At 41.3% G+C, this 25,922-nt stretch overlaps 1 protein-coding gene across 1 annotated transcript in view; it reads right to left on the bottom strand.

Annotated features, from left to right (window-relative positions):
- GLI2 (GLI family zinc finger 2) overlaps positions 1-25,922 on the bottom strand; it is a 126,032-nt gene that overhangs the window by 24,802 nt on the left and 75,308 nt on the right. The window contains exons 5-8 of the mRNA XM_027854697.1: positions 19,482-19,683; positions 15,649-15,862; positions 11,951-12,064; positions 3,232-3,363 (exon numbers count right to left, since the gene is read on the bottom strand). Coding sequence (XP_027710498.1) covers positions 3,232-3,363; positions 11,951-12,064; positions 15,649-15,862; positions 19,482-19,683 — 662 coding nt within the window. The remainder of the gene's footprint in view (positions 1-3,231; positions 3,364-11,950; positions 12,065-15,648; positions 15,863-19,481; positions 19,684-25,922) is intronic.

The raw sequence follows: 25,922 nt of genomic DNA, 5'->3' as shown, positions 1-25,922 counted from the left end.
TCTTCACTAAGATAGGGCTTCAGTTGTCAACTAGATAATGCCTGGATAATAATGATAATAGCTAACATTTATATAGTGCTTTAAGGCTTGCAAAGTGCTTTACATATATTATCTGATTATACTGGCTTAAAATTAAGGAACACTGAATTATTGGCTTTCTAAAGTCGCTTCTCCCTCATTCTTCTCTCTCCCGCCTTCCTTTTCTTAGTTCCTTCTGCCTGTCCCTTGTGTCCCCCTCCCCCACTTTTTTTCCATTCCTTTTCTTTCTTCTTTCTGCCTTCCATCCTCTCCCTCCCCTATCCCCCCCCAGCTACAACTTCTATAACTTTGCAACCCAGAGGATGAATGGAGAGCCTGCCCACACTCAGAGCTCCATTATTACCCAACTGAAAGCACAAGCGTTGAAAAGCATTATGGCCTCAGTGAAGGGGGAAAAAAAAACAGCAATGAAAAGCAGCCTTGCTTTCTATGGTATAGGACTGAACTTCATGAATATGAATATGGGCATCCCTGGCAAGTGAAACCTACAACACTTTGAACTATGGCAGATAATCTCATCATATTAGCCCCACTTTCCATTTTTAAAGCCTTTCAAATGATAAAAATGCTTCTTGACAACTCTAAACATTTTTTTCTTATTGGTTTACTTAGCAACAAATTGTTAATAATCTGCCCAGCACCCACGCCTGTGTGCCATGTTCCCACTCTCAGTTAAATCATCATTCATTTTTGGAAGCAAAGAAAAATGCAGCTTTGCAAATGGGCCACCATATTATCATGGGAAGGGCAATGCCTGCCTATTAGGAAGCCCTGGGGAATTCTGGAGGTCTTGTCAAGTATCAGGAAAGATAGTTCTCCCTTCCTTTTCCTCTCTACTGCCATTTAAAGGGTCTCTGGTGGAGAATTTCTCATATGGGGAGCTAACCTTCTAATTCTGACATCTAAGGCTTTCTACTATCTCTATCCTATTCTTCCATCTTTATCAATCCATCAACAAACATTTATTAGGCACCTACTATGTGTCAGACATTTGTCATCTCTAGACACTAGGATTATACAAAGAAAAGCAACTCCTCGAGGTAAGCCCTTTCCTGTAGCCAGACTGATTTATCTATCCTTCCAATTCACCCTGCATTTTCTTACAGTTACATCTTGGCTGTTTGAGCACATGGAATTAATTTCTGCTGGCTTCCTCTGTTTATCCAAATTTGCCCATTCTTTTATATTGGATAAAAATTCTACCTTTCCCATAAAGCCCTTTCCAACCACTCCAGCCAATAGTGTTCTCTCTTCTCTCTTATTGTCTATTTACTGGGTGCTTATACTATGCTGTCCCTTATTGTTAATCACCTTCTCAGGTGCCTTATCTCTCCAACACCACTTTAAGCTCCCTGAGGGCAAAGATAGTATTTTATACTTCTCCCTGTTTCCCACAGCACCAGACACATTGCCTTGCATGGGGCAGACACTCAATATTTTTTTGAAAGGTTAACCAAATTTGCTTTCTATTCTCCCCATCTATGGGGAGAATTTCTGAAGTATCGAAAGGTACCTTTGTAGGTAACAACACTGAACTGAGAGGAAAAAAACCTAGGGCTAAATTATATTGAAACCTCAGATTATTTCCTACCTCCTCCTGGGTCATTTCCTTGGAGGTCTGTCCCTCATTTGGAGTTTTCTGCTGACTTAAATAATTTCAAAAGATTCCTTATTTCATCATCATGGGTACTTCCTCCACCAAATGCAGATTGCATCCCTTTCATACCTGAGGAGATAGTACTGTAGGAATTGCTGTGGTCCAAGAAAATCATTGGCTAATGGCCAGCTCTTTTGGGATGAGCATCTTTAAATCTAACTAGGTTGATGTGTGAATGATAGTGTGGGTCTCTCCTCAACAAAATACAACTCTGCTGACTAAATACAAAAAAGTCTGTGGTCAGACATGGTGCCTTTAGAAGAACTTTAAGCCTGCACCTCGGGGCTTCAAGTCCAGGCAGAGGGAGAAGGCAAGCAAGTCCTAGAAAGAGGAGACTGAAAGCTGAGGAATGGGGGACAACCTTTGAGAGTGTACTTTAGGCAAAGAATAGGAAGCCTCACTTTATACAGTGGACAGGAAAGCCACTATACAAAAGTGAGGGATAAATTCAAAATGCATTTGATTTTCAGAAGTTTAGATAAAATTCACAGGTGTAGGATCCATAATTGGTTAACCTTTCCTATACCTCCCTGGGACAGAAAAGAAGTCTTTACTGAGAAGTTCTGGTCTTCTTGGGCAAGGTTTTGGGAATGAAGCCTTTGTAAAGAAATGGTAAACAAGACTAGGGTTTTCATAAGAAAGGAAAGGAGGAAAAGCAAAGGGGATGGATAATCTTATGAAATTAGGAAAAGCTTGGAAAGTTAGCTATCTAACAAATTTAAATTAATAGAGCTGAAAGAATATTAATTAAGTCTTCTGGAAGTGGTCTGGGGAGAAGGTGAACAGCCTAGTTTCTTCTAAGTGATAACAGAAAACTTCTGAGTGAGTATTTCATTCAGTAAGGGAGTCACTTTAGCCTGGGGTTCTTCAAAGTCACATCTGCCTAATAATCATGATCAGTTCCATTTCAAGGAGAATGTCTACTCAAGAGACTTATTGGGGTGTCAGTGTTGTGGGGGCAGTGATGCTGAACATGGTGCCAGATGGACTTTTATTCAGAAGAGCACCATTTCTAGTGTCTCACCAAACTGGAAAACCAAAAAAGGAAGGGGAAACCACTTGGGGTTTGATGGTCAACCATCTCCTGCGGAAAAGGTAGGACAATCAAACAGGAGGCCAGATGCTGAACGTTTCCCTCATCCTGTGGACTTCCATGGAAGCTCAGTAGTGTCAGGTGACTCAAATCTGTCATCTTCTAAAGGCAGGTCCTTTCCTGGGGGTAGGGCAGCCTCCCCATCTGTTCCAATTATTCTGATACAGACATTCATACATGTGTGTACATGTACATGAAGGTAGTTCTGGCCCAGCCTGTCACTGAAAATGCTGCTAACAGCATGAAATATGAACGTATCAATGTCTCCCCTCTGCAGACAAGTTCATCCCTGCCATGTCATATTGCCTCCATGCCATAATTCTTTTTTGCATATTTTGAAGTCCCCAGCCCAAACTGGTGCTGTCTGGAGCCTTCTGACAAAGGGCTGGCCGGCTGTGGCCGTGCTGATTTATGTCAAAGGCCTCTCCTCGCCATCACTTACATGGACAAGTTGCTCCTGGGTGTCGTATTCCTTGGCACAGCCTTCCCAATGACAGTTGGTCTCATAAATAACCTCAGGCTCTTGTTTGCATTCATCTTTATCCAAATCCTCTTTGAGGTCTGTCAGATGTTCCTGGGGGAGGAGGGTAAAGAACACATAAGTGAGCTTGTTTCACCTGGAGACATGAATAACGTTTGTGGAGATGACTTCACCAAGGCTAACTGGTCAGCCTTGGTCTATTACAGGAAAAGAAGGTGCTGACTTGACTCCCCCACTCCCCGCTCCGGTCTGGCATGTGAAGGGGAGTGGTAGTAGGATAGGGGTGCATTCTGGGGAGTCATTGAACTGCAGGAGAGCCCCTCTGCTCTCTCTGATCCTTATTCTTATTTTCACTTCAGAGTACTTTTGTACATTAACACAAAAAGACAAGCAAAATATTACAGTACAGATGGAGCTGGCCTTGTAGTCAGCAATATCTGGGCTAAGTCAGGCCTCTCCCTATCTTACTGTGGGTTATCTTACCCCTCAGTGTCCCTGGCCACTGTATTACAGGGGCAATATAGTTACCTTTGTAGTTAAGAAAACTAAACTAAACTAACTCTGGAGTCCATGAAATCGCTTTTGTCTTTTAAATTATAGTTGTATTTCAGTACAATTGGTTTCTTTTGTAATCCTATGTATTTAAAAATGTTATTCTGAGAAGGGATCTGTATTCTTTACTAGACTGCCAAAAGGGGCCATGACCAAAAGGAAAAAGAAAAATTAAGAACTCCTGATTTAAGATTATAAATTATTCATTATAAGTTGCTTTAAGTTATACTCTGCATTGGTAGAGGAAGTTCTCACACTGAAAGTTCCCAATACTGACCAAGTAATAGGTCTACCCTCCATCAAAGTATGACATAACCTATACCTACACGAGTCTTTGTCACACCTGTCCCTCCATACAGATGCATGAAAATGCCAATCACACATGTATTATTCCGAAGGCCCTGAAACACTCTAAAAAGATCCAGCATAGTGAAGATTTGTATGCCTGCTCTGGCAAAGGCTCATTTATGTGAGGCAAAAATCATAAACTAACAGTTTTTACCCTGTAGTTGGAGATGTTATAATGTTATCATTCTTTTTAACCATTTATAAGTTAGGAAATCTGGGAGAGGAAAAAGAAAACAACTAAGAAATTCTGGGCTAACTTCAAATGCTTTTGGCAGTCACAATACTGAAGTTCACTTGAGTTTCCGTGCATAACTAGTAGATTAGGCAGCTAGGTGGTATAGTGGATGGAGTCCAGGGTCTGGACTCAGAAAGACATGAGTTCAAATATGACCTCAGATACTTACTAACTGTGTGAACCCTGGAAAAGTGACTTAACTTCTTTCTTTCTCAGTTTCTTCACTTATAAAATGGGGGATAATATTAGCACCTATGTCCCATGATTGTTGTGAGACTCAAACGAGATAGTGTTTGTAAAGTACTAAGCAAACCTTAAAGTGCTATTGTTAATCACAAACTTAGAGATGGAAGGGACCTCTAAGGTCTTATGCTCCAACCCCCTCATCTTACAGTTGAGGAAATATTCACCCATTAAGGTAATGAGCTTATTATCAAGAGCTGTCTGGAATCTGGGTAATATCAGGTTTCATTTAGCCTGTATAAGGACAAGTTTGGTTGACATTAGGGTATTCAGCTTTGCTTCCACCTAGCTACGGAGGTAAGAAATGTAGCTGCTTAGGTGGCATTATCATCTCTATCCTTAGTTAAGTCCTATGGTACTGGCAGGTACCAATGGGTTTGGATTATGAACAGGCACAGAGAAGCAAAGACACTTGCCTAAAGTCATTGAGTAACTTGATGTGAAGAGTTTTTCTTATCATAGATGACAAATTTTACTTTTCTTAGTAGAAAACACTAGTTACTTAGGAAAGAAGGGGAGCATAAGATTGGCAGAGATGCATAGTGGACTGTGTTCTTCAAAACTCTTTAAAATACTAATATGTCACTGGCAAAACAGGGAAAGTAAATTTATTTATTGAGAAAGTATAGCAGGACATAGGTTTTACATGACTCCACATGTATAACAGGTATTATATTGTTTATGGGTGCAATGAGTTGGGGAGGGAGGGAGAGAATTTGGAACTCAAAAATTTTAGAAATGTATGTCAAAAATAAATTAATGAATAAATAAATAAAGAGAAAGAATGGTAGATACTGGGAAAGGAAGGGCACATTTAGCCAACTGAACATACAATGGCCATAAGTCAGATCACAGGATCAGATAGTTAAAGCCAGAAGAGACCTTAGTTTTTATCTAGTGAACCTCTTAATTTTACAGTTGAGGAAACTGAAGCCCAGAGATGTGAAATGCCTTGCTCAAGGTCAAGCACAGTTGGTGATTGGAATTTCAAGTCTTCTGACTCCAGATCAGCTCTCTATGCTATCTCTGTAAGAAGGCAGCTATGATAGCCTTATGGAGTTGATAAAAACTCTGAATCGATGAATAGTAGTTCAGTTTTCCAAATTAACCACAAGTGTAAAGTAGCATGACATACAGGTGATTGGAATGTAGACAAGGGCAGGGATAAGTAAGATAGTTGACATTTTGTAGCCTGTGGACCCAAGCTGTGCAATATTACAGCCCAAGGCTATTTTGAGTTCTAGTCAAGGTGAGGCCACTCTTATGTGGGGTGGAATTATATATAAGAACTTGGAGTTCCCTTCCATCTCGAAGTCTGTGATTAATATAGCACATTAAGATTTGCTAAGAGCTTTACAAATATATTTGACTCTCACAACAACATTGGGAGGTAGGTGCTATTATTATCCCTATTTTACAGTTGAGGAAACAGAGACAAACAGAAGTTAATGATTATAGGCACACACGGGGGCAATAAGTTTCAAGGAAATTTTGAATGCTTGGGGAATTGGATGGTCTGAGGGGCAAAGAGGGCACTTTTATAGAAATGAGAGAGAATTGGTCATGACAAATGAGGAACAAAAGGAAAATTGTGATGGGATCAGAAGATGGCAGCAGAAAAGGAACTGTGTCCCTGAGCTTCCCCCCACCCCCAAATTATGTTAAGCCTAATATTGATATTACACTATTATGGTCAATTACGTCTGGCCTTTTATTTCAATTGTGTAGGGAAGTTCCAGTGACAAGACTTCTCCCAGTATCAATTGTCAACTGCTCTGCAGTGTCTAATCTTGGATGGTTGCTTAGGGCACTTAGAGGTTAAGTTATTGGCAAAAGGTCACAAATACAGTATCTGTCAGAGGCAGGATTGGAATCCAGCTCTTTCGGACCCTTCATCCACCTCTGTACCACATTGCGTCTCATATAAGAATTAATATTACTTTCCAAGTCACTAGGTAACTCTAAAAAATGAGTTGTTAAAAACAGAATGTGTGTATTTTCCCCTTTCCTGCCGCCCCCCCCCCAATTTAATGAAGTAAAGGGCCTGGTTTTTCTAATGCAAATACAGAAGACAAAGTCTTGCTGTTCTCTTTTTAGAGTAGAGAAAAGCTTATGATATACCATCTAATGAAAATTCACTCACCAGATGAATTCAAATTGGCTGACATATGACAGCTGAAAGACTATAATAAGCAGGGAGTAATAATCGATGATGACAAGAGGTGTCTACTGTGGTGACCCAAGGGTTGGGGGATAGGGCTGCTCCCTCTTATCCTTCTAATTAATGCTATGTGGATTGGGGTCAGGTGGAAGGTTGCAAATAATATGTTAATGAAATCTGCAGATGATGCAACACTGACTGATGTGGAAAAGGACTGACAAAAGCAATCCACTGGACCTCAAGAGGGCAGGGCCCACAGATGGGAGGAAAAGGCCCTTAGAAAAGGGCAGGGCCCAGAGCAAAGGAGACTCTATTGGGTGTTGGGACGATGGAAAAGTTCAGTGGAAACAAAACTAAAAGGAATGATGAGAAGCAAATTAAATGCAAAGGTGAAATGTGTGTGTACGTGTGGGAAATCTAGCCGCCTCTAAGTGAACAGAAATCAATGATTCCCCTCTCCGTGGTGTGGGTCTGCTTGCTTGTCACCGATAGATAATAGGTTAACCATAAAAGAGCTGTCTGAAAAGAAATGGAAGAATCGAAGGGAATAGAACAGGTCAAGCCATCCCAAGCCACAGCTCCAGGGAAGGAAGCAAGGATCTTTGGGGGTTTTGTTTGTTTGTTTTTTTTTATTTTTTAAAGTAGAATCCAATGAGACCAAATATTTCTGTAGAATGGAAGGCAGAGAAGGCAGAAGCAAGGAGACCATTGGAGAAAGAAGCCAATCATGGGCTTGTGCATCTAATCTGCTCACTTTTGCTGATGCTATCTTTCCCTCCTAAAATGTTACCTCCAACTTATCTCTGCTTAATCAAGTCCTCCAAAGCCTCTTTCAACCATCACCTTTTCCAGGCAGCCTTCCCTAACCACTCCAGCCCACACTGATCTCTCCCATTTCAATCCTCTTATTGTCTGTTCCATTGCATTTGATATTTAGTAATATAGTGTTTTATTTTTTTTATTTTTTTAATATAGTGCTTTATACTGCTGCTATTCCAAATAGATTGGTTAAGCAACCTCTTCCAGGCCAGAGGTTGTGTCTTACATTTATTTTTCAATTCCTCATAGCAAATACCTACAGGGCCTAGAGCACAGCAAGTGCTCAATATCTGGTCATTTAACTTAAAGATAGCAGAGAGTCACTAGTTTGCTTTTTTTTTCAGCCATACTAATAATCAATGGCATGGAGTGCTTTAAGATTTGCACAAAACTTTACATGTATTATCTCACTTGATCATGGTGATTATACTTGGGAATGAGTTACAGAGTTCCTTGCTGTCTTTTCCTGTATTTACCCACCCACCCATCCATCCATCCATTCATCCATCCATCTATTTGTCCATCCCCTTTTGTGCCATTCTTTTTCCACTGATAGGTCCTCCCTTTGGACCAAGTTTAAGAGCAAAGACACTGGATATCCTTTATGGCAGACTTACTGAGTCATATAGTCATGGTTCCTTTCTATCAGTCAACCGTGATTTATCTGTATATCTAATCATGGGACCATCCTGGAGCCTAACATTCCATTTTAATGTCTAGCTGCCATCATCAAAACATCTTTGAAGATGATCTTTGTTCACTTGCTTGAACAAATAGCCATTAAATGAAGGAGGGAGCTATGTTAATTTGACTATTTGTGTTTCCTCACATGGTCTCTGGTTGGGAATGTGATTTTGGATTTATCTGAAATGCCAAAGCTGTGTTCTGGGTTTTCTTACTGGTCATGAGGATGCCAAAATGAAAACAACGCTACACTTTTTACCTGATTTCAGAATAGCTATTGGTGCTATTGGTACTTTTCACCAAAGACAGTCTTACCCTTACAACACAGGCAGGGTAAGGCAGCAATATGGGTGGGTAGGGAGGTAGTCATAGAATCTCAGATTTAGGAGAGACCTTTGAAGTTATCTAATCCAATCCATTCCTAAACAAGAATCTCTTTTACAAAATCCCCAACAAGTCCCCATCCAATCTCTGAAAACCAGCAGTCAAGAGAAGGAGCGGGGGGCACACAGGGAAAAAAAAGAGTTCTTATCACCTAATGAATTCTCCATCCTTATCAAGGCAGAACTCTGTCTTCAAAGATAAAAAGAAGGCACTGCTGGGCACTAGTGATCTGAACTAGCCCCTTGCCTCCACTTACTTGAGGCAAGTTATAGAAAGATGTTCAAGACCACACAAACCAGGTACTTCCTTACACAGGGACAGGAAACCTCCTTGTCTTATCTAGGTATGTATGAGGTATTGTGTCTTTCTTGCAACCTGTCCTTTAGGGTCTTGGTAAAGGGAATCGAGATGTATTGCAGGAGAGAGGGATACAGTGTAGGAGACCCATTTAGCCATATCTATCTGAGAACAGGAAAAACTCAGTGAGTCTATTTGTTAGATTAGATGGAAAGGAGTCATCACTGATGAGAATCAGTCACAATGCTAAAGAAGGTCCTTCTCACCATATCCTCTCCATCCTGATACCTTGGCCACTTATTCAATGATGTTTGAAATTTTTTTAGAGGGGGTAAAATTCTTAATTCCACATTCATAGAAGAGTCAAATGGGAAGAAAGGTGATCTAGTCCAATTACCTTTTTAAGCAGATACGCTATAGATATTAGTATATTGGGCTGGGGGTATAGGAGATTTGGGTTCTAAACCTGCTTTGCCACTAGTTTGTCATGTAATCATGAGTTAAGTCATTATTCCTCTTTGGGACTCATCCCCACCTCTGAAAAATGAAAAGCTTGGCCTATGATCTCTAAGGTTCCTTCTGGTTCTGTCGTTCTAGAATTAGATAGGAAGCTCAAGATTCAAACACCCTAATACTCTTGGGAGAGGAAACACAGTGACTTAAAATTTACTCTCAAGTGTAATATCAGAACCTCTCCTAGACACATGTTTTGATGAGGAGAAGAAGGGGAAGAGGACTTAACACCACTGAGTGACTGAAGGTAGGGGGAGAAAGAGGAAAAAAAATCAGAGTGGAAAAAAAGGCAGCTCCCAGAGGGCTAGGTCTGCTTTTTCACTCAAGCCAAGTGTGCTAGCTAGTCTCTGTCCAGAGCACAGCAAGGAGCTACCCTCCTGCTCTCCAGAGACAGATGTTTTAAAAGCTTGTATTAAATTTAAAATCATCTTAAGATGACAACCAGAAAATGTTTTGCTTTTGGAATAGCCTCCTGGGAGAATCATTTATTTTAGTTTCAAGAGGACAACTCCCAAATGAGATTAAATCCATAACTCCCACTGATTCCACTGGGGCTGACAATGGAAGCTGAAGGCAGGATCTGACCACCCAGGATCTTATTTTGCCAAAATTCATTGGCTCCCTTTTAATATTAAGTCTTTACCTTCAAGTGGAAAAGATATTGGAATTAAGGTCTCTCAGTGAGTGTTAATTTTAAGCAGGGTGATAGAGAAAACCAGATCTTCTGAGATGTATTCCTGCTTAGTTCCTCAGAAAACAGCTTGTTTTAGTTGATTCTTTCTTTCTAAAGTGTCATTCTAAAGACAAAATGCTGATATGTTACAAAAAACAAAAATAGAAAAATTCCCAAGGAAGAAGAAATCAGTGAGGCACTATTAAACAGAAGGACTGGTGAGAGGGAAACATTCCAGGAGCTCCTTGCTCCAAGGTCTTTAGAAGTGGGATCAATGCCCATCTGTTTAGAATGACTTAAGAACACGCTGACTGAGAGATGGACAAGATGACCTCTCAAGGTCCTCTATAGACTTAGCTTTATGGGTTTCCAAGAAAATTGTAAATAGCTTTAATTACAATTTTTTTTTATTCTGAAAGGATATGAAGTAGCTTACAGATTAAAATAGAGTTTCAGGAAAGGATTAAGGAGTCCATCTAAAGATAGCACAGGGAATAGATGCACCCAGGCACATGTGTTGAGTTTCCTTAATGCCTCAGTGTTAAAATTAAGCTAAGAGGAAAAAAAAAGAAGAAAATTTTCTTTTATTTTCTTTTTCTCTTTAAGCAGAAAGAACACAAATTTCTTTTCAGAAGCAAAATTTTACCTGGAACTAAACTCAAGTAAGAATTTGTCACATGAGTTATTGACAAATGCCTTAAAATTAAAAGTGAATGTTCCTTCTGAGTCTGAGCATTTAGGAGGTTAGATACAGAGCAGGCTAGGGTTCAGGTCTCATTTTGATTTTTATTTGGCTGGAAGGGTCTGGGAGTGGTTCAGAAACACCCTAGTGAGGGTGGGACCCCAAGATGGCTGGATGAATTTGTCAGGTTGTGAGGTTTCTGATGTGCTTTGAGCCTCTTCCCTCAGGAGACCTGCCTTCTTCCCCTAATCGTGCTGACTCTAGCATGTTTATCTTTCACTGATACACTATCTTCATCAATTTTACCAGCCCCTTGATGATGGCCAGCCTCACCGCACCCATGCATCATGCTGAGACCCACTTTAGATTCCGTGCGGGAAGAGGAATTTGTCATAAACACCTCTGTTCGCCTGACAATAACACAGCCCAATATATCATGAAAATGAAGTGCCCAGAGCACGCCTGATAGTTTACAGTTGTGATAAAGGATGGCCCGATGGATGCAATTGGCGGCGGGGCAGCTCTCTGTGGTAAAGCAGGAGAAAGAAAGCAGCAGCCTGAGGGGCCTTCTTGGTGTCAAATGTTGTGTCCTTACCGCAAAGGATGATGTGACAAACAATCTCATACTGAGCTGGGAAGGAGCCCTGACTAAGAGCTTGGGACCCATGCTTCCTTCCCTCCGTGATCTATGTCTGTTCAGAGACACTAGGACTGCTAGCTTTGCAGTCTTGGAAAGTCAAGTCAAGTAGTATAATTTCTGAGGTTACCCACATAAATGTCCCATCCCTCTTCATTCCTGGGCCACACATCAGGCATCCAAATTCCCAAAGAAATAGCATTTCATTTCATGGATGGAAGCGGGTAAGAGCCTTTGACCAGCATGTTTGTGTGTAATTCCCGCTGGGAGCTGGGGCTCTCTTGAAAATCAATATGAAACCAACCCACCAAGAAGGGAGGGGCAGCGTCTAGGGGGTGTGGGAGCCCTGTTATTGGTAAAGTCTCTCTCACTCTGCTGCAAACTCAGGAATCTTCATGCGGGGGGTAGAGGGAGGCAGAAAAGGGGCCTTGTCACCTGGGAAGAAGGGTTACCTGTGTCAGTGGGGATGTCGGTCTCGGCCCCTCAGTTTCAGTCTTGACCTTGCTGCGCTTGTTAATTACAGGATTGACCGTGCTGCTCACTGCTGACTCACTGCTTTGCTTGTTCTGGAGAGATCAGAGGAGAACCCATGTCAGGGTCAAGCTCTGGAAAGTCCAGGAAATGCAACCAGCCATTATTTGGCTGCAAGAGGTGATTGTCAGCAGTGGACAGAGGTGGGTGAACGGAGGAAGGGACAGGGTGGGTTCGTGGACAGGTCAAAGTAATGGCGAGGGAGGCAACATCATAATTGCTTCTGAAAAGGACTTTCAGGGTTACAATGCATTTTCTTTAAAACATGTAATAGGAAGTACAAATATTATTATCATTCCCATTTTACAGATGAATAAGCTGAGACTCAGACTAGAGAACTGACTTGCTAAGGGTCACAGAGCTCATAAGTATCAGAGATAAAACCAGAGATAATCCATGCCTGTCTCTCAGACTCATGCTCTGGCCTCTATGTCATAAAATTGGAGGGCCCTTTGAACTCATAGGTAGGATTTTGGAATTGTCCCTTCGATAACCAAGCATGTAGGGGTGTGTGTGTGTGTGTGTGTGTGTGTGTGTGTGTGTGTGTGTGTTTCTGTCCATGTTTGTGCAGGTATGCCCATGAAAAAGGAAAGAAAAAGGAGAGAGAAAAAGTATAGAGATACTAGTAAATCAGAGGACAGGCGACAAAAAGCCATTCTGTTTTTAACTGATATACTTCCTTAGCCTAGAAAGTTAGCATTAGAAGGGACCTCAGAGGTCATCTAGACCACCCCAGTTATGAAGCAAAATCAAAGACGTCAGGTGACTGGGGCCCCACCGCCTCTCAAGGCAGCCCAGTCTACCTTTGCACAGCTCTGATTGCTAGGAAGTTGTTTTCTGTTTAAAAATTAAATCAAGGTGTAATCTACCTTTATAACTTCCACTTAGTGTTCTTAGTTTTGTCCTCTGGGGACAGACTGAACAAGGTGAATCCCTCTACCATACAGCAGCCCTTCAAATATTCGAAGACAGTGATCATGTTCCCCCTCATTCTTATCTTCCCTAGGTTAACATCTTGAGTTCTTTAAAAGCAGTTCTCATGTCATGGTGTCCAGACATCTTACCGTCCTGATCACCTTTCCTCCAATGAACATGTCCCAGCACTCACCTCAGTTTATAAATTAGAAAATTAAAGCAAATCTCTCCCACTTCCCATTCCCACTCCCAAGCTTTTTTTTTTTTCCCCCTCCGTGACCATGGGGATTAAAATCACAAGTTAAAAGGGTAAGTTGTGGAGGGATGATAGTGAGCATGGCTCTTTCCAGACATCCTGGCAATTTTGCAGAGTTCCTAGAGCAACCTTGAAAGCAAGAGAATAGTCCATCCTGATCATCTTTACTCAACACTATCATTTTCTGCTAGAATCATGGCTTTGGTCATGGCTGAGATAGCTTGGCTAGGATTGACCAAGGGCCCACCTGCTTCTCCCCATGTGGTATTCAAAATTATGATGTATCCCAGATACTGACAGAAACACACAACAGGAGCAGTCTATCTCTCTTTTGAGTTTCATATGGATGGCGAGTGCAGAGGGAGAAAGACTGTCAGAATGATGGTGGGGAAAATTCTTGGTTAGGGTGGGGCCTGGACTGAGTAGGTAAACAACATTTTCCTTGCTGACTTGAATTCCCCCAATTTTTGGAGTGAGACGAGATTCTACTTTGCTGTTGTTCAGTTGTTTCAGTCATGTCTGGACTCTTTGTGACCCCATTTTAAGTTTTTTTTTTTTTTGATAAAGATACTGAAGCGGTTTGCCTTCTTTTTTCTCCAGTTCATATTTTATATATGAGGAAACTGAGGCAAATAGTCGCTCAGAGTCACACAGCTAGTAAGAGTCTGAGTCTAGATTTGAACTCAGGAAGATGAGTCTTTCTGACTCCAGGCCAGGCACTCTATCTACTGCACCACCTACCTGCCCCTCAGATCCCACAGGCCCCCATTATCCAATGGTCTCTCTCCAGTCCATTGGCAAGCTTTACTAGGTTGATCCCACAGCCAGCAGATATAGAATCATAGATTTAGAGCTAAAAGTGACTTTAGAGACTACTGAGTATAAACTCTTTAATTTTACAGAGAATGAAACTGAGGCTGAGAGAGGGAGAGAATAAGTTTTAAGCACCTACATGGTGCCAGGTGCTATGCTAAGTGCTTTATAAATACTATCTCATTTGAGAATGAGTTTAAGTGACTTACTCAGGGTCATACAACTGGCAAATGTCTGAGGTGGGATTTGAACTCATATATTCTTTAGTCATTCAAATTGCCACCTACCTACTCTTTTAAAGCTCCTGTCCTCATACCTCCACACTTTTTTTTTTTGGCTAGGCAATAGGGTTAAGTGACTTGTCCAGGGTTACATAGCTAGTAAGTGTCAAGTGCCTGAGGCTGGTTTGAACTCAGGTCCTGCTGACTCCAGGGCCAATGCTCCATCCATGCCGCCTAGCTGCCCCACCATCTCCACACTTTTCTGCCAGCCAGTAACTCTACTGCCTCAGTGATGAAGTATCAGTACTCCCCTGCTTCTTCCCCTCCCCACATTGATTTGAAATGGCAAAATATCTTTCCTCCTCTCTTTTCCTTCTCTATAACTAGCAGAATTTTAGAACTGGGAGGGACATTAGGTGTTATGAGATAATAGGATTTAGAGCTGGAAGAGACCTGGAAAGAAACATCACCCAGACCTACTCATTTTATAAATAAGGAAACTGGGGCTGAGAGAGAGGGAAAGTGAATTGGCCAAAGCCACACTGGAAGTTAATGAAAGGGCTGAGACTAGAACCCTTTGAGGCATAATACCCTTGTGATGCCCCATAGTGTTGTCAACACTCCATTCTCACCATTTTGTCCTCCCAAGGATCTTAATAGTTTCTTTTTGGGGGGGAGGGAAGGGGAAGAAAATGAAAATACATAAAATAAAAAAATATGGCCTCTCCAAGAAAAATCCTTCGGGATCCTTCCTCTCAACTCAGTAGGATCTGATTTTTCTTCATGTCAGGTCCTGTGTGGTTGACCGCAAAGCTGTGGGCAACTTTCGGTCTGTACTGAGGAGAATGCAGACCCTGAGGGCAAGTGGATCAGGACGAGTTAGGAATTTTTCCCCTAAAATGTATACAAATATGATGTGACTGTCTTAGGGGCAGGCTGGCTTCTAAACTGGGGGATATAATTCAGAACTTTATAAAACCCTTTCCAGCTCTTATAATCATTCTTTACAATCGTACAATGCATGATTTATGTGTTCCTAAGTGTTCTCAGAGTAGTAATTTTCTTTCATCCCCACAACTATCCTGCAAGTTCGGCAAGGTAGGAATTATTTTATTGCTGTTTCACAGATGAGGAAACTGAGTTCCAAAGAAGTTACATGACTTCCCTAGGAGAACCAGACCTAGAATTCAGCTCTCCTGATTCTAGTCTAGTGCTCCTTCCACATTTTAAGCCTACACAAATCACCCATACCTGGAAATTCAAAATAACTGGCCTAGAAAGAAAAGGTCAAAAATAAAGCTGGACTGTACAACACAATTCTGTAAGCTTCCTTCTCAGAACTACAGATAAAAAAAGGCAAAGCCTCTTTTTTGGATTTTAGCCGTGTGTACCTTCTCCCTTCCCAAGCTCCTACCTGGTTTGAGACAGCTATGCAGTTGTTGCTGTTGCTGAGCTGTGTTGGTGTGGGGTTGACTGAGATGACCGCCATGTGCTGCCTGGTTGGGAAGGTGGGAGAGGGCTGGATTAAGGGTGGGGTGTGTCCAAAGGCGGAGCTCAAGCCCCTTTGCTGGTTCAGGATCTGCTGATAGGCCACTGGATTGATGGGGTGGGGGAAAGTGAAGGCTGGGCTGCAACAAAAGACAGGAATCAATCCATTAGTTACTAAATCAATCAGTCAAGTATTAGGTTCCCACTATAAGGTATACAAAAAGAAACAGCTCAAGGCTCACACATTCTATCAAGGGAGACTACATATACATATCTAAGTGTATTCAAAATGGACACATGAATACGAGATACTTTTGGAGGAGAAAGGTACAAGGCAGCTGGGAACATCCAGATAGGTCTTGGGTAAAAGGTCTCATACTTACGCTGATCTTTGAAAAAACTAGGGATTCTAAGAGGAAGTGGTGAGGAGGAAATGCATCTTAGAAGTAATCATTTTGGAACAAAGGAGAAAACCTGTAGTTGATCTCATAGCAGCCAGGTTAAGTCAGAGATACATGTACATATACATGTACACATACACATACATATACATAACATATGTGTATATATATTTCTCTAACGGAAATCCTAGGGCCCCATGAAATGAATTGAAATAAATCCTACTAAAAACCTGTTTTCATTAGGTCACTTCCCAGATCAAGAACCCACAATAGCTCCTTATTGTCCATTCAATCAAGCTCCAGTTCCCTTGCTTGGCTTTCAGGGCAATCTATGGACTGTTGCCAACCCTACCCATCGCCCTTCCTTTCCTGTCTCTCCCCACTGCTCCTGCCACTGGTTTTCACAATGTAGCCTGCATGTGCCATCATACCTTCGTGCCTTTTGCTCTTGTGTTCCCCCACCTCCTACCATCTTATTTTACATCCTCTTTCTCTTTACGTTCAGCTCAAGTCTTGTTTACTCCATAAACCTTCCCCTCTCCTACTGACTCTAACCCATACCGATCTCTTCCTTTTCTGAAGTCTCATTTTAAAAAGTTCAGTGTTTTTTGCTATACATTTGTTTCCTAAATGTGGATTTCATCTTCTACTATATTATTAATGCCTTGAAAACATGAGATGATAGTATCATAGATTTATAGCTGGAAGGGACCTTAGAAATATAATTTAAACCCCCTCATTTTACAGATATGGAAACCAAAGCCCAGAGGTTAAGCAACTTGCCCAAAGTTACACAGATCGTAAGTTACATCTTTTATACCTCTTTGATTATACCACATGCTGGACACATGGTTGATGATAAATAAATACTTGTCGGTTGGTTGACTGACTCATGATGAAGATACAATTAGTCTCCATAGTTATCAGGCAGCACACTGTTGAAATGCCAAGCTATAAAAATCATATTGTAAATAGAGACTTTCATCTGTCCAGGGATTGAGGGGGTCTTTTGTGGGAAATATTACAGATAACAGAGTTATCCTATGTATTATATGTGGGTCACTGAGTTTCAGAGAATTTTGATGCAAAAAAATATAAATAAACACAATCTTAAAATGATCCTGTTGATAACTGGATCTTTCTTTGATGAGGTACATCAGCTGTCTTAGAGCCACCATTCCGGACATCTGTTATCACTGCATAGTATTGTACAAGTAGAATTGCAAAAGATAAGACTGGGTCTGTAATGATTCTGACACCCCCTAAAAGTGGCTTGTCTGTACGAACCTTTGATATCAGTTTATTTACATGTTGTTTTCTTTTTCGGAAAAGTCCAGGATAAACCACATAAGCAAGATCAAAGCTTCAGGGCCAGAAGGGACCTTAGAGACCATCACAGAGATTCCCAAATTTATTTGGCCTGTCACCCCCTTTTAAAAAAAACTACTCAGCACCCCCCTTTCACTTTAACCCTTTAATTTTTTTTCATCATTTCCAAAAATTACCACTCTCTGGATCATTTCAGCACCCCCCCCAAGGGACTGGTATCGCCCACTTCAGGAAGCTATGATTGTAGTCCAACCTCCTTATTTTACAGATGAAGAAACTGAGACCTAGAAAGGTTAAGTAAATTGTACAACATTGCATGCCTAGTATTAAAAAAAATGATAAAATCCTCAAATATTTGGTTATTTGAAATTTTTAGCTGCTTGGCTACTAGATAAAGGGTAGTTCCCTGAGCCTGGCTTTAAACTGTTGGTGCCAGAGGTGGATGTAAGCATGGAGCTTATCTCACACTCCAAAAAAAAAAAAAAACAAAAACAGACAAACAATAACAACACAAATACCTCTCCAGGTCTTTGCACATGTTTTTCCCAGGCTGCAAAATCTGCATGGACTCACTAACCCTTCTCAGTTATGTTCTACCACAAGCCACATTACTTTTCCTTTAGTTTCAGGCCTCTGGGCTAAGGGTACACAAAGGCCTGCTAATATTAAGTAGGCAAAGTTTCCCCTTTGATGCAAGTATTCATGAAGCCAAACAAAAAGAGAATAAGGAAAGAAGGGATGACTTCCTAAATTTATTTTAACCTTCCCTACCTGGTTTTATTTAAGCTTCACTAACTAATTTTCTTTAGAATCTGCAGTCTGATTTTCTTTTTTCCTGGATCATTGGTGCCAGAGCCGGGTAGAAGGATATGAAGGTATGGGGACAGAGGACCCCATTTCCATCAATTCCCATCTCTGAGCTCTCAGTAATGTGCCTTCCTCCCACCTCCCATGTATATGAAGCTGAGATATCTTTTGTTTCTCTTCTAAAACACTGGGTGAGGTCAACACACAAATCCTGACATTCTGTGTGTGAGAACAGAAGGAATGGCCTCCATTCATTTACCCACTAACAGCTAGTTTCCCATATTACAGAAGAACATGGTTGATGGAGACTCTTGCCTATACCACCGCCTCAGGTACCATTTATAACAGCTGAGCTGGACCCCCCCCCCCCCAAGAATAACTGGTGAAGGGTTATAAACAATTTTACCCTCAGGTCAAAGGGCAGAAGCCCATTTAAAGTTTCCAACATTTTTTTACTATCTGGCTGCTCTTCAGGTTCTGAAGAATAAGTTGACTTTTTTCAGTCTAATGTGTTATACAGTGAGATCCTTAATGAGAGAATGGTCAAAGACTGCATAGACAGGAAGGGAGGAAGAAAGGCGGGTTCTTAATACAATTTTGTCAACAGGATTTGGGCAGGTAGTTTGTTTTGTAATAAAATGGGATATTTGTTATTGGGATAGAGAATTCCTTAGTGTAAATACTACGGTTACGGTCCAACAGACAACCTGGCAGTTTAATGACCCAGTTAATATTCAGTGGAAATTAAAACACCTACCTGGGGTGTGTCCCTGATTTCATGATTGAATTTCCTGTCATGGACCTGGCCAATTTCACCATTCACATCAGAAGGGACGGGTATAAGTTCAAAGGTAGATTTCCTGGCCCTCCTCCACCCCTTAATAATTCAGAACCAAGAATGAATCCCACAAAAAACTACTTAGACTCTTTATCATGAGTCTTTAAGAAACACACAACATTAATGGGAAAAGTTACTTTTATGCTGATCCATAAAAGCATTTGCTACCCATCTCCCACAGTTCAAAGGACCAATTAAATACCACTCCCACCAAATTCACCCAGACCAAAGCTTCTGATCTCTGAGGTATAGCAGTTAGCCTTACTGAATTAGACTGGCCCCTAAGAACGTGCTCCCCTGACACGGGAGATTCCCAAGCTCAAGAGGGCCTTGTGGTCAATCTTTTAACCAAAGATCAAACGTGTGCCACTCTCTCTCTTTTACCTGATTGCCCCAGCAGACAGATGCCCGTAGGAACCACTAGCTGCTGAACTGCTTCGGGAGTTATTAATATAAGCCACCAGAGAGTTTGGAGAGGTCCTAATCATTGTTTGCAGATCAATGCTGGCATCTGAGAGCGGGGAGATCGACAGGGCCCGCTTGCGACTTAACCTTGGGGTCACCCGGGGACTGGAAAATCTGGACACTGCAGAAGAGAGAGCAAAGGCAGAGCTGGTTAGTTTGAAATGCTTTCTGTGGGGATGAAAGAAGAACCTTTAAAACAAACCTCCCAGTCAATTAACTTAAATTCAACAAACATTAAATGCTTGTTTCATGCCAGGCACTGTGTTCAGTGCAGGGTATATGAGGACAAAAATAAAGCAGTCCCTGACCTTACAAAGCTAACCTTACACAAGAAAGCATAAGACTTAGCCCCTGCCAAGCACCATAGAAGCTACTAAAAGAGTACACAGTTATAGCTAGCATTTAATTTGTGCTTGAAGGTTTGCAAAGCATTTTATGAATGTTATTTCAGCTGAGACTCAGAACAACCCTAGGAGACAGGTACTACGATTATCCTCATTTTACAAGTAGGGAACCTAAGGCAAACAGGGTTAAGTGACTTGATTAGGGTCACACAGCTCTTAAGTGTCTGAGGCTGGATTTGAACTCAAGTCTTCCTGACTCTAGGTATAGTGCTTTAGACATTGCTTCACTCATCTACAGGTGTGCTAGATCATGTGCAAGCCTGAAACTAACTCATTTTTTATAATATATGGTATAATAATAGCTGCTATTTCAATAGTGTTTAAGGTTTACAAAATGTTTTTCTTTCTCACAGTAGCCCTGAGAGGTAGGTACAGTTACGCATAGGAAACCGAGAGTGTCAGAGTTTAAACCACTTGCTTATAGTCACAGAGATGTTAAATGGTGGGGCAAGGATTTGAATCCATGTATACTGCCTGCCAATGCTGAAGTCTTTCCATTACACTAAGCTCAAGCCTGTCTATACTCAACTCTGGCCCCTGGAGGCTAGTAGCATCCTTTGGGTCTCCTCTAAACCATCATTTGTTCTAGAGGATCCAAAATTATTCCAGACTAGTTTTTCTTTTCATTTTAGCAAATGAGGAACACTAAGTACAATACCACCAAAACATTTGTAAAACATCATGGATAATGTCTGACGACAGGAAATTTGTACAATACGCTTCTGAGGCTTACGCTTCCAACTGAAAAGCTCATTTTTATAAGTCACAGATTTATAGAGCTGGAAGAGACCGGGGGGTCATTCAATTCAACCTCCCTCCTCTGCTCCTCCCATTCTGCAGGTGAAAAATTAAGACCTAGGCTTCTTTTAGGTCTCAACTAAAATTTCATCTTCTACCGGAAAACTTTCCCAATCTCTCTTAACTCTAGTGCCTTTATTCTGTTAATTTTTCCTATTTACCCTGTCTATAAGCTTGCTTTGTATCAATTTCTTTGCATGTCATCTCCCCTTTAGATTATCGGCAGGGATTATCTTTGCCTCTTTTTGTATGCCCAGGGTGCCTAATATGGAGTTGGTGCTTAATAAATGTTTGTTAGCTGATTGACTAAGTAGAAAGATCAAGTGACTTCCCCAAGGTCACACATCAAGGTAGTAGAAAAGTATAGGTTTTCTGAGTCTCCATCAAGTATTCTCGCCTTTATACCACAATTATTTCTGATGGCTGCTCTGCTTAATAAGGGCAGAAAGCATAGAGTGTTAAAATAAGCAAAGGGACATGTTTTTGTTTTTCTGTGTTAGAATTTTCCCAGCTGGGTCTGGAGTCAGGAAAACCTAAGTTCAAATCCAACCTCAGACACTTACTAGGTGTGTGACTGGACAAATCATTTCATCTCTGCCTGCCTCAGCTTTCTCATCTGTAAAATAAGGATGATAAGAATATCTACCTCCTAGACTTGTGAGGATAAAAGGAAATAATATTTGTAAAGTGCTCTTCCAATCTTAAAGTACTAAATGAGTGCTATCATCATCCTCATCATCCATCATGAAACTTCTGGAGGGCAAGGTCCATACCTGATGCCAACTTTTCTGACCTGCTACAACATCCAGCATGTACATAATTGATACTCACTAAATGCTTGTCAATTGATAAACTGTACTTGCATTTAGCTTTATGTTTCCTAGTTTAACTGCTTTTAAAAAATATTCTCTTATGTGTAAAAAGCAATAACTGGCAGAGATTTTATCATATCATTGAGTATTTTGGAACTTTTTCAATAACTTGAATAACTTTTCTCTGTAAGTAACACTGGGAATTTAATCATGATTTTATTGATGCTATTTTGGAAAAGTAGAAACAATATGGTTTAGTAAAAAGACTCCTGGAAATAGGAATCAGGTGACCTTGATTCCTTTCCCAGTTCTATGTATTACTGTGGGCACGCTAATTCACCTCACATATAAAATAAAGGGATTGGTCTCTTCTGGGTCTAACATTTTATTTATTATGGACTTATTTAACTGAAATTTTTTTTTGCCTCCTATGAATTTCACCCAGACAGGGGGGAATGTGATATCTTAGCATCCACTGATGCTATAAATGTTTGATTTTACCTTATGAGAGCCTGGGTGAAGTTAGCAGCCTATTCCAGGAAATGCAGGGTGTGCCAGAAAGGGAAAGAATCAGCTCACCAGTGAAATCAAAGTTTGCTAGTACATGAAGCTACAGACCCCAAGATTATTAGTATGGACGAAGATCAGATAGCAGAGAGCCAGTTGACTGATGGAGGCATTGGGAGGCAAGTAGCCAATAGGTGGAATTAGGATTCACAGTCACAGTTCTAGCTGGAGTAGGGCAACTAGGAAGTAGAGGCGCTGGAAGAGGGAACATGTGGATTCAAGATGGTGACAACCACAGAACAAATCAAGAGGAGGAATTCCAAATTTAGAAAGGGAATGTAAGAATAAAATGGTGAGGAAATAAAAAACTGGGCAGTGGCACTGGATCAGAAAATTGAACCAGCATCTCTCTGCTATCAGCTGGGGCTTTCTGAAGTGATACTGAGGATTGCTTTTCCCTGTGGGTAAGATGACCTGGGGATAATAGCACAGTATGGAGTCAGATGGGAAGAGAGGTCCATCCCTATGTCTGATTTCTCATCTTTTAACATTGGTGGATTTGGTGGATTGACTGAGGTCTCAGTGAGATTCTTGACATCAGACCTTGACATCAGAAGGGATGAGGGCTGGGGGTGAGAAAGAAAGAAAAGAGGAATGTAACATCTTCAGAAACAGAATAGGGACCATGTAAGGCAATGTCACTCTCACAGATAGGGGGTAGGGTGGGGAGGATACCGACTGTACCGACCACTGTGCTATGCACTTAGAACATTATCTCATTTGATCTTCACAACAACCCTGAGAGGTAGGTGCTGTTATCATCTCCATTTTACGGTTGAGGAAAGTGAGATAAACAGAAGTAAAAGACCCTTCCAGGGTCACACAGCTAGTGCCTGAACTCAGGTCTTCCTGACTCCAGGCCTAGCACTCTGCACCATGTAGCTGCCTCTCGATAGACGCTAACAAGAATTCCCACACAATGGATGGGGTTAGAAGGCTACAGGACTTCTACCCCAAAGTGACTTGGTTATTTGGAGAAATCAGCGCCTCAGTGGAAATAAAATGCTTTGCTATAGGTCTACCAGGAAATGGTCAACCTCAGATGTGACCAGTGTAAAATAAACAGTAACCCTGGGAACTGTTACATATAGAGGAAAGTTTTTTTTTTTTTTGAGACAAAGACAGGGGTATTGTATGATGGCCACCACTAACAAAAGGGTTTGGGGTTTGCATGGAATTAGAAAAAAGGGGATACAAATAGTAAGAATTTCTAAGGATTAATCTATCACTGTTCCTGAGAGAAAATATGTGTCATATAGCCCACTGACAAATACGGATATCTGCTTATTAGCAGGTCTGTCATATTTATAGAGGAAAAAGCAGGCTTACCAAGCCACTATCTTGGTGTGATGATCATATTCCTTATATTATTCATTTCTCCTTGTTCTGACTTCATGGCCTCTAAGCCACCTTCTGATCTTCATTCCTTTTACCCAACAAGTTTCTCTCTTCATGTAAGTAGCTCACAGATAGAGAGGTGAGAGGACCCTTGGAGATCTTCAGGTCCAATTCCCTTCATAGGTAGTAAATGTCAGAGGCAGGATTTGCACCCCAGTCCTCTTACTCCACTGTATGACTGCCTCTGGGAGATGGCTGGCTGACTCAAGTATTCCAGTACCCATGGAAGCAGAACCATTTTTCCCGAGAAAATTAATAAACTAGCATTTTGGTTTATAAATCCATCTCATGTGAATATGGTTAGCATGAATTAACTTCCCAGAGCCTAATTACCCTTAAATGAACTAATAAAATTTGGTTTCTAAGTAGGCTCTTTACTTATAATGACCTTATGAGGTACAACTACTCCAAAAACATAAACCCTTTAAATAGCCAGACCTAACACTTTTTTCTCTTCTCTTGGCTGTCCCTCATGCCTGGAAATGCTCTCTCTCCTCATCTCTTCCTCCTGACTTCCTTCAAGACTCAGCTAAAATCCCACCCACTATCAGAAGCCCTTCCTAGTCCCCCTTAATACCTTCCCTCTGACATTAACACCAATTTATCCTGCACATGTCTTAATTTTACAGTGTCATTTGCACATTGCCTCCCCCATTAGAATGTGAGCTCCTCGAGAACAGGGATTCTTTTTTCGTTTTCTTTGTATTCCCAGTGCTTTGCACAATGCCTAATATACAGTAGGTGCTTAATAAATACTCATTGACTCGATTTGGCTTTTGCTGTTATCGTATTTTATGGGGGGCTTATGATTGTGTATAGTTAATTATAATATGTTTGTAGGGTAATATGTAGGCTCACAGGAGCTAAAAGCAAGTAGGAATCTTTTAAAGCATGCTGTTGGAACCCCTCATTTTACAGATAAAGAAATTTAAGCTCAGAGAGCCAAATGTTTTACTCAAAGTTATGGAGTACATCACAACTGATGTTTAAATCTAGGTTTTAAGATTCAAAACTTAGCCCTTATTTCCACCACACAAAGTTTCTGGGTGTGTTTTGTGTCCCACTGTTAGATGATAAGCTCTGCAAAGACAGGTATATTTTAATTACCTTTATAACTCCCCCTGTGCACTTAGCAGAGTGCTTTGCTCACAACAGGGCACTTAAATCATTCCTTAATGAAGGAGTGTTCAGGGCCACTTGAATCAGTCAGTCTAGGATTATCCTGTGGAGAGAGGGCTTTTCCTTAGCCTGTTGCCCCCTCCTCCAGAAATAAAAGTGAGGATGCAGGGCACCCAGGGACAGCAGATGTCACATGGCTCTTAGCATGGGATCCATTGTTCAAAGCACCCGCTAACCAAGAGCCTTGGCTGGCCTCCCGTTGCTCTTGGCCTACAGATTGAGTGAATGGTTGGGTTTTTTAGCCTCTAAACTGTCGGCCCTTTTAGTGACGCAGAGAGAACTTAGAAGGACAACAAAAGGCCTTTCCATTGATTATGAATGAGAGGTTGGGAAAGGAAGCCAGCTTACACCGGGTGCATTTGGGACTTGCGGGAGGCTTGCATGAGCCTGTGTAGGAGGAATAGAAGGGGAAGGAAGTACTTGCACTGTGCTGAGTAGTCAATTCATGAGAATGATGAGACTGGGAACTTGGAAGTAAAAGTCTATTTAAACACACACACACACACACACACACACACATTATCTGACAGCTCCGAGTTCAGGCCCTCATCTCTCACCAGCTGCAGTCTGTGGCTTATTAACAACAGCTACACAGTCCAAAGAAGCTGCTGACCCTGCCTGGTTTTTGTTCATATCATCCCCTGGCTCTGCTGTGACTCCCATCATGTCAGTCCTTTTAACATCTCCTTCTCTTCATGAGGGGTAGGTTCTATTCCTGCTCCTCTCATCTGGGCAACTAAGTAGCCTTGAAATAATTTGTAAGAATAATCCTGACCTCCCCAAAGTTCCATCTGGCTCAGTGGATTTTCTTTTCCAGAGATTCAATCCCCAGAGATTGTTTTTCTCCCTCTCTTCATCCCTATATAACCCCCCACATTTATGCCTTTACCTTCTTCCCCACAGTTTCCTGTCTACTCTTCACCTTTTTCTATTTCTCCCAGGATTCCTAGGCTCTCAGGAAAAATGTCTGCCTCTCCAGTAACCGTATCTCCCGCTGAATCCCTAAATACACATTCCATTCCAGTAAGAACAGGATCCTCACTTTCTCTTCCCACCTTTGCACTATTGGTGCTGATAAAATCACTCTAAGTGTGTGAGCGCCTGTGTGTGTGAGAGAAAGAGAAAGAGAGAGAGCACACGCATGCACGTGCACAGACACACACACACACACACACACACACACACACACACACACACACACA

This window comes from Vombatus ursinus, unplaced genomic scaffold (genome assembly GCF_900497805.2).
Source record: "Vombatus ursinus unplaced genomic scaffold, bare-nosed wombat genome assembly UNPS02010548.1, whole genome shotgun sequence".
Classification (NCBI taxonomy): domain Eukaryota; kingdom Metazoa; phylum Chordata; class Mammalia; order Diprotodontia; family Vombatidae; genus Vombatus; species Vombatus ursinus.
This window is presented reverse-complemented; position numbering and strand designations above follow the sequence as displayed.